The following is a 9,529-nucleotide window of genomic DNA, read 5'->3' on the forward strand; positions in this document are numbered from 1 at the left end:
ATTATGTTGTAGCCTGGAGCAAGAATTTCAGTGTCTGAAATATGTGACTTTAGCCATGTTTCAGTTATTGCGGCAATACTTGGGGTGTGAGTAGTTAGCCAGGCATGAAATTCGGTAATTTTATTACAATTACTGTGAATGTTTGTTATAAAATGTAGTTGGTTTTGTTTTTAATTTGAATTAGGTTTTTGGGTGTGGTTTAGGTCAGGGTTGGGGTGGATGTCCCCACACTGAGTAAGTGGGAGGAGAAGGTGAATAATAGTGTAGGTATTTTTTTTTCCTTGGGAGGAATCTGGAGTATTGTGAGAGGCAAAGTTTAAGTTTGGAGTTTGTAGGGAGTAGTTTTGTTTGGGTGATTGTCTGGGTATAGGTTAAGATGAAAGAAGATGAGATGTCAGAGTAACTGTTACTGTTGTCTGATAATGGTAGGGTACAAGTGCTGGATGATTGTGGAGATGGGCTAAGGGTGGTGTAAATAAAGGTGGCATGGAATCGCAGGCCTAGAGGAGCAGTGTAGGTGAGAATGAATAAAAGGAACTTTATGTGGTGGAGTGTATTAGTGAGTGAAGCCATCTCAAGGGAAGATAAAAGTGCAAGCATGTGGGAGTAGTGTGAAGGGGTGTGTCTTGTGAGCTGGAAGGGAGGATTTTGATGAGGTAATGAATAGGAGGAGTTAGGAAAGTATAAATGTGATGAGAGGGTGCGGCTGGGAATGGGGGAAGGGTAGGAGAGTGGAGCGAGCCCGTAGCAGAGGGCAAAAGGAATGTGTTGCACCAGACCTTGGAAGCCCTAACAACACAAGAATCCAGCAAAAACGGTCTCCAAGGTTTATGCGGGCACAGGTAGGAAGAGAGTGAAAAAGAGCATAAACCGGCAGTATGTATTGCTGTATGGTCAAGAAGGTAGTGTAGAATTTAAAATATGGCATAAGGTGGGAATAAAGCAACTGGAAATAATATTGCCTAAGGCTAGATAAACAGGGAAGCTAAGGACACCTGGTAAAGCAGAGAACAGAAAGGGAGAGTTAATAAATGCTAGATATATATATATATATATATTTTTTTTTTTTTTTTTTTTTACAATACCCTTATGCAGAGTGGTTGAGTGGTAGATAAAAGTAGTATACAGGGGCAACAGTACAGCAATGTTACAGGGCTAGGAACAAGTAAAACAGTGTCTCACCAGACTAAACAGTAGAGGTGGAGAGTTAGTGGTTAGCGTGAGACGAAGGGGAAGAGGAGTACAGAGGTTTCTTTGCAGCATGCTTCTATGAAGACTAGGACAGTGCAGTTACAAAATCAGTTAAAAGAGCTGGGTATCCAAGATGCTTTATCAGTTGGTTGGTGAGGGTCACCCAAGATGCTGCGAGAGTCCTGGTCATTGTAGTGTATCCTACAGCAGGATGTTGCACTTGGGCTGAGTTGACTGTGTCTTCTGGGTGGCAGGGTGTATTAAGGAATGGAGCACAATGATTAACAATTAACCTAGCCGTTAGGTTTATGTACAATTAAGACAAAAAGCCCTTGCAACACTGTATAGGCAGTATTGCTTGACTTTGTGTACTGGTACTAATATGTGGCATATCAATGCCTACGTATTACATTAACAATAGTAGCAGCAGAGCAGTACAGCAAAGATGCCTTGTTTTATGCAACACCATTAAATACAGCAGTCGCAAAATGTCATGCAAGTAATAATAGCACCATACTCCGAATGTGAGTAGACAGTCCTGTTTTCATAAAAACGCTAGACCTCAATGTCCATTTACTAGTGTAAGGTTTACCAATATATTACTGTATGTAGTAGCTGTAGTATAAACAGAGACTCATAACATCTCTAGAGATATTGGAGGTGGTTACAGAGTTACAGGTAGTTAGTTTTTTTTTTTTGCTGTAAGTGCTCTCGTTGAAAATGGAGCACCGCAAATATGACCGTAAACCAACAGAATAAGAACTATCAGCTGAAACATCTAATTGCTTAAGCTGTTTAAACTCAGTAGCACAAAATACCTGAGTGAAGATACATTGTCTCTCACTTTACTTTACATGAGTTTTAGAACTTAAATATGGCCATAAAACAAAACTAAAAACTAATGGCCAAAACAACTATTGCTTATTTCTTTAGTCTCAAAAGCACATCCTTTTGATTTCCCACAGCCCCTCTGTACCCTTTGTCCAGCCTGCAAGACTAGTAAGTGTGCACCTTTTTAAAGCAGCGTAGACATTAAATCTTCATTATTTCTTGATTTCCAAGAATGGTGCTGACTTAGTGGCAGGAGCAAAACTGGTGGTGTCTCGGATTAGGAGCTTGGAGTATTCCAAATAAGATGTCAGTGTGACAGATCAAGGACTTCCACCCTGAGTGTGAGAGATTCCAAGGAAAGTTGCCAAACATTGATTGCAAAGAAAGAAGCCAACCACAAGAACCATTAAGGAGTGTCCTCTTGTAGTTCAACTGATACAATAAGAACATACATTTTAATTCCAGAAATCTCAAGAAATTTCCTCTGATACTGTACTTGTCCTTTGTTAATGAGTGTCAGTATTTTTATACTTGGTGCCAACTTCCTGTCTAGGATAAAACATGTCTGTATCTGTTCACTTTTCTTCTAGTGTAATTTCCTCATAGAAGAGATTTAAGGTCTGGCATGTGACATTGAATGGATTTGTGGCTGCTCATACGAGTGCTTGACAAAAGCTTTGAGGGTATTTGCATGTTATATAAGTAGTCCCACATGTATGATGTGCTGATGGAACTGTTTCAAGAAGAGGCTCAATTACTTTTCCTACTCATGGTACATATTACAGTACTGACTATGGTTATGTCATTGTTTTTCTGGGAATCATACTAGGTCTGTTTGAGAATTTACTGTTACATATTGTGCTTTTTCTGACCAAAAACATTTCAATAAATTAATTTTTCTGTTTTTAACAGGTCCAAATTGTGCTAGCCCTTTGAAAGGCCAGGATTCAGAGCTTTTAGATCTTCCTAACAAACTACTACTTCATTATACCCCAAAGGTAGGTGAAAAGTTGTTGTTTTTATTGCATTTCAGGTGAAGAGTGAATGGGAAGCTTTTCTTTTGTTAAAACAACATATATTATATATTTTACATTTGTTGACCGGGCTAATCTAACTGGATATATGTCCATTTTCAGTAGAGGCCCGGGAAGAAAAGCTCCAAAGACATGTTTCAAAAGTATAAGTACAAACAATACTCAAACATCAGGTATTATAATAATAAAAAATAGCAATTATAGTAAAAAAAAGTCATTGACAATGGTACAGTGCAGTAAAAGCCTGGAGGATTTTAAAAGGATGTACACTGAGGTTAAGAGTTAAAAAAAATAGTATGAGTAGAGTGTATGGAGACATAGTACAGGTTAAGTAGGAAATAGAGGAAAGGAAGTTGTATGTGTAGTGAAGATAGAATGGATTTACTTAAGAAAAGGTATGTAAAGAGGATCTAAATAATGTTGAAAAAGGTAGATAAGAAAAGTATAGTCAGATGGAAGATGTTAACAGAGGATAGTAAGGACTAGATAGGTAAGTTGAGTTTGTAGAGTTATGGGACTAGTCAGGTTTGGCACAGGGGCATAGCCAGTATGATTTGAGGTAGAGTTTGTCTGTTTTTAAAGAGAGATAAAGAGGTGAGTGAGGTTAGGTCACTAGGGAGAAGATTCCAGGATTTGCCAACAGTATTAGAGAAGAGAGAATCCCCAGCCCTGTTATGAGGTTTAGAGGTGTATACAAGAAGTTTGTGTGATTTTTGTAAGGGGTAATGAGGTTTGTTAAACTTGGAGTACTGGAAGGTTTATAGAGAATGTTGTGGGCAATGGTTAGTCTCCATAGATCTTTGGGTATTTTTTTCTTGGTGTGCTTTTTTTTTCCTTTTCACAAACCTACCAATCACCAGTCCCTTTCCTCCTTCACTGCCTTTTCATTCCCTTCTTGCACGTGACAGCCGTCTACATTCATTATTTCCTTCTGCTTGCTGGGGTGTGAGAGGAGGGATTGTATCTAGCAGTCATAAGGAACTTTTGCATTTGTGCTGATTTGATAAGCATGTAGTCAGCATTGTTGTTAATGCTGCTTGTGTTATTTGCAGCAACACTAGATCTCTACTGGTGGTCAGTAAAGTAATGGACCTTTTTGCCTTCCCAGTCAAGGATGGGAGGAGCTGGTATGCCTGCTCACTTTATCCTCCCTTCTGTACCTTGGTCACAAGTGCAGGTCATCTGGATTGTAGCCTGACCTTCATCCCTCTGATCCATATTGCTGGCAGTTATTTGGGTACATTTGACCACCCATCAGCAGGACTTTGTGTTTTACATTGTATTATCTTTACAGACATGCCTGTCTACTTCTATGTTTCTTTATATAATGGGTCTGATGTCAGCAGTTTCTTATGCTTACCTGCATGTGAGATAGTCTCACTGGCATGGTGTCATGGTACTGTAGCCTAGTATATCCTGATAATTGATCTGATGGGGGAGGGGGATGGAATGGCTGTTCAGAAAGGGATGTATTTTGAAATGTCACACCCCCCCCCCAACTTAAAGTTTCACATTATGGTGATGTAGGTGTGGTAAGATACTCGCATTTAGATTATATCTGTTCAGGAAACTATGGCTCATGTTGAATTCAAATTGCACATCCATGGTTAGAGCTGTAGCCTGCTCTGTTGGTTTTCATTTTTCCAGGGCTACTTGTGGGGTCTTGATAAGTTGGACAACATGGCTGTTGCAGTATATTGGCTAACAAGAGAAATGGCATCCTTCCCATTCTGTACCACATGCCAGTTGTTTGGCTCTGGGCGTAAAAATCAGGTTTCTTTTGATCTAGTGTACAGTGGATATAAAAAGTGTACACACCCCTGTTAAAATGCCAGGTTTTTGTGATGTAAAAAAAATGAGACCACAATAAATAATTTCAAAACTTTTCACACCTTTAATGTGACCTATAATCTGTATGATACAATTGAAAAACAAACTAATCTGTTAGAGGAAAAATATAAAAAATAAAAAAACCTGCAATAAACTGGTTGCGCAAGTGTGCACACCCTTAAACTAATACTTTGTTGAAGCACCTTTTGATTTAATTACAGCATTCAGTTTTCTTGGGTAGGAGTCTATCAGCATGGCACATCTTGACTTGGCAATGTTTACCCACTCTTCCGTGCAAAACCGCTCCAAATCTGTCAGATTGCGAGGGCATCTCTTGTGCACAGCCCTGTCCAGGTCACCCCACAGATTTTCAGAATGTCAGAATGTCTTTGATATATTTCAGTGGAACCCTTCATTACCTATTACTAAGCAATTTTGTTTCTTTAATCTGTGGTGTGGTGATGTGGAGGGTAAACCTTTCATTAAACAGTCTGTTATTCTAACAGACATATTATTTTGTCACTTTTTGTTGTACCCAATGGAGGGGGCAGTAATGTCCCATTCTGCCAAGACTGTGGCTACTCTTATTTTCATTTATTTCTGTGTAACACTGGGTAAATGAACTGATTAGTTGACCCTTTTAGCTGCAACTTGAGCCAAGGAATAAGTTTGGTACGTAGTTCAACAGTTATAATCTTGTCAAAAAAATAACATACAATAAAACATGCAAGGTGCAAGTGTACGGAATATATTGTAAATAGTGACAGCAGCATTTAATTACTACACATTATTTTGTACAGTAAGAAACAATCAACAGGCAGTACTTTACAGTGATTCTGTGTACAAATATAGCAATAACTCACGCCTGGGTGTGGGTAATGCTGGATTTACCCACGGTTGGTGTGGTTTGGTCACAAGGGCGAAGCCCGAGTGGCCAAACAGACAACCGTGGGTAAATCCAGCATTACCCACACCCAGAAGTGGGTTATTGTTATTATACAATGACATTATTTAAGAAAAAAAATAATTACTTTTCTTAAATAATGGCATTGTATAATGCCTCCTTGCTGCCCTTCCACAGCTGTCTGGTATTCTGCAGCAGTACATCAGAGCTGTGGGCAAAAGCAACAGAGAAAGCAAGATCTCAGTTGCTTTTTAAAGTGTCTCGCTATGTTAAATGGGTTTAACATAGAGAGACATCTTTTAAAAAAGTAGTGGAGATGCTCCGTTGCTTTTTTTAAAGCTGTCTTGCTGTGTTAAATTCGTTTAACATAGCGAGACAGATTGTAAAAAGCAACGGAGAATAATGGAAAAGTCCGGGCGAACGGACCTTTTTCCATTACTATAACTCTGATTTACAACGTGCATGCTGACCAATCAGCGTGCACGTTTTGGAATATTAATGGGGGGTCGTTGTATAATGGTTAATAAAAGACATACATGAGAACAGGCTCTGCAGTAAGGTGGAGTTATGCTTGAGTAAGCAAAAGTATATTATTCACTGTACAAAACTAGTTCCTACCCATTGCCACTGCATGTTTGTTTTGGGTTTCTGTCCAAATCGTCTGTAATGCTTCAGCCCGAAGTACTAAGACCTACTTCATCTTTGAATCCATGACTGTCTGTGCTATGACATTTCTTCATGGTCTGCTATCCTAAAACTGCCATCTCCCATCTTTAACAGTGCTACCATGTATCTGCAAATAGATGGGAACTCTTCTGATTCCAATCCATGTAATAGTTTTGTTACATAGAGACCTTAAAAATCAGATGAAAGATCACATTTACAATGGTCACCCCAGCTTCCTGGAGGTGGATGTCAATTTCCAGTTTCTTCTCCTCCTCCTCCTCCTTGCTTTTTAGTTGGACATGAGCTAGAGTGAGCATCCATTTAACTTCTTGTGTACTCCCTTTTGATGATGTCATAAGAAAAGAATCCTTTTTAGTCCCCCACCTTGCTTCAAGACTACTAGTCTTCTACCACACTATCCCCATCCCTCGAGGGATATACAGTTATTTTCATCCCTCAGACTAACTATGGTAATCAGCTGGGGCTGGTGTTTCAATGTAAGGGCATCCTGAAGGGAGGGGGTCTAGCCGACTCCTGTTTCTATAGGTAGGAGGGATTCTTTACATTATGACCTACTCTGTCTTGTTCCCACTTCCCACTCATCCTAGAATCATTCGTGGGCTGTTCCCTCCCCTTTTTATGGACCGCATCTACCCTCGGTGAGTACTGAGATGAACGTCGTCGTCCCCCCCTCTCCAGGATAGGCACTGTTATTCTTCCCTGCCCCTGCCATAAATGTCTGAGCTGGTAATTGAACCTGGGTCATCTGAGCCATCGTTAGGGCTTAGAAGAAGTCCATTGAGGAGAAAACTTGAAAGTAATTGAGTATGCCTTCTGCTGTTGAAAAAAGTGCACAGATGAAAACCTTTTTGATTACAGCCTCCAAGTGTTTGGAGTTAAGCTTCAATGTACTAAAACGCTAATGATTTGTGGACTTGTTTTCTTTGTAAAAGTTAGGAAAAGGTAATCAGGCTTCATGATATTATAGTGTTAAAATGTCTGCATTTATTCTGAGTTTAATTTGGTGTAATTTAAAGTTAACTGCCGCCTTATGTATGTATTTGCATTTATTACAGGCTTGTAAACATGTAATATGCCTTGATCTGTCCCCCAATCATCTGCATGGAAGGCTTACAGGACACAAAGTAGTGAATTGGGATATAAAGGTATGTACCATCCTACCTAAATGATGATTCATTGGTTCTTTATTCATTGTTGCATATTATATTAATAATGGGACTGTTGTGTTGAAAGCCAGCATGGGATGGCAGATTAGCAGTATTAAACTAAGCATTAGCATATTTTCAGGAGGGAATGCTTTGTTACATTGTTTTATGGTAAAATATGTCCTGTGATGGACTGACATCCATTGCAGAATTGGTTGCAGTCTTATCTGTAGAACACTAATACAGGTTCTAGTTTCCCTTTGAGTCTGAGTAGGTATTACAAAATGGTTTAATGAGTGAAACAAGTCTACAATGAGATTATTCTATGGAAAAAAAAGTTAATATTAAAATAATGATAGGGCTCTATCAGTGTAAGATTGTTACTTTTGTTACTTCTTAATGTGAAACTTTAGGTGAATTTGGAGTTTTTGTGTCAGAAATCTTGTCTTTCAGCTGTGACCATGTTGGAGTACCTTACTGAGATTTTGTTATGGTTTCCTTGATTTAAATTTTAACACCAAGTGGCCAGATTCATAAAACTAGGCAGCTCTTGAGAGTTGTGTTGCATTACTGATATTTATCGTTATTTGCCTTGTTTTCATCAGATATAAAGCATTAATTGTGTTATTTATTTTAGTTAATGCACTTTTCAACTGGGTAAGTGTGCTGGTCTGAAGATTTTTAAGGCACGACACAGGGCACAAGGCAAAGGTAGAAACAGGAAGTTATGATGAGTTGATATACGTACACAATGTTACAGTATGCAGAAATAGACTAACAGTAGCACAAAACTAAGAAATAGTATTTGCTAAAAATTGAGCTACCATGCTGTACACTAGTATATGGAGTAACTATGTAGCATAGGTAATGTGTCATATATGCTATATATGACAAAATATTTACATAGCAATGAGCTGCCAAGACCATCTCCGCAGTCTAGGATCAGAAGGTTATCAAGCATGCTTATTGAACTATAACTTAGTAAATTGAGAGTTTTTTTAGAAGAAGGGGTAGGTACTGAAGGTGGAGAATGTAGGAGTGTCTGTGAGGAGCCAGTTTTATCCATGGTTGTCAATATCTTGAGGGATGTTGTCTCACTCTTATGGTCCAATTTTTGTGGTATGATTTCTCATTGGTCACTATGGTGAAAAGAAGTCTAATGAGGAGGTTCGTACCTCTCAACCGTACCAAATTTGTTGGCATTTACCAGTTTTGAGGGCAAAATAATAGGGTGCCACAAATTCCCATGTGGCCCTTTTAATTTCTGAATTTCCCAGGGTATTTTTAAAATTTCTTTTTGTTTAAGTTGTTGTGGACGTCATCACGTGCAGGGGCGTGTGCGATGATGTCAGCTCCATGAGGTAGACTGCCAGCCAGTCTGCATTCGTCTGAGAACTCGAGCTGCATCTGTAGTGTGTTTAACTCTACATACGTTCTTATGTTGATTTGTTGAACGTTTTGAATTTATATTAGTTGGCAGGGTGACTGTCCCACACTCTAAGCTGCACAGACTGTGCTAATATCACTGCATTGGCTAGGCTAGCGGAACCAGCATCTGCAACCAGGTAAGAGCAGCAGCAGGTAGCTGTATCTGCATTTAGTGTCTGTAATTATCCTTTTGTTTTACCATTTCACGTTGCTGGTGGTGTGTTTTTGGTTTGTTTCAGTTTGATGTGTTCTGTTATTTTGGTTTGGTTTAAAGGGAGAGCTATTAGCTGTTATATCTGTAGGTGGTACTAAGAGACTTTTTTTCTTTCTCTTTTTTTGTTTTTTTTTTTTTGTTTTGTTTTTTTACTTGTATGTGTGTTTATATTTGAATTGCTTATTGAACTGCTAATGTACATTAAATGAAAAATAGGGCATCCAGTCCAAGAATATTTGGTGACCAACACCTGTCACTTGCTTGC

The 9,529-nt window shown here is 38.9% G+C and overlaps 1 protein-coding gene across 1 annotated transcript in view; it reads left to right on the forward strand.

The window, feature by feature from the left end:
- NBEAL1 (neurobeachin like 1) overlaps positions 1 to 9,529 on the forward strand; it is a 2,263,075-nt gene that overhangs the window by 754,230 nt on the left and 1,499,316 nt on the right. Inside the window, exons 20-21 of the mRNA XM_044075407.1 lie at positions 2,935 to 3,020; positions 7,533 to 7,622. Coding sequence (XP_043931342.1) covers positions 2,935 to 3,020; positions 7,533 to 7,622 — 176 coding nt within the window. The remainder of the gene's footprint in view (positions 1 to 2,934; positions 3,021 to 7,532; positions 7,623 to 9,529) is intronic.

The sequence above is a fragment of the Protopterus annectens genome, chromosome 6.part1 (genome assembly GCF_019279795.1).
Source record: "Protopterus annectens isolate FY-2018-M chromosome 6.part1, PAN1.0, whole genome shotgun sequence".
In the NCBI taxonomy this organism is placed as follows: domain Eukaryota; kingdom Metazoa; phylum Chordata; order Ceratodontiformes; family Protopteridae; genus Protopterus; species Protopterus annectens.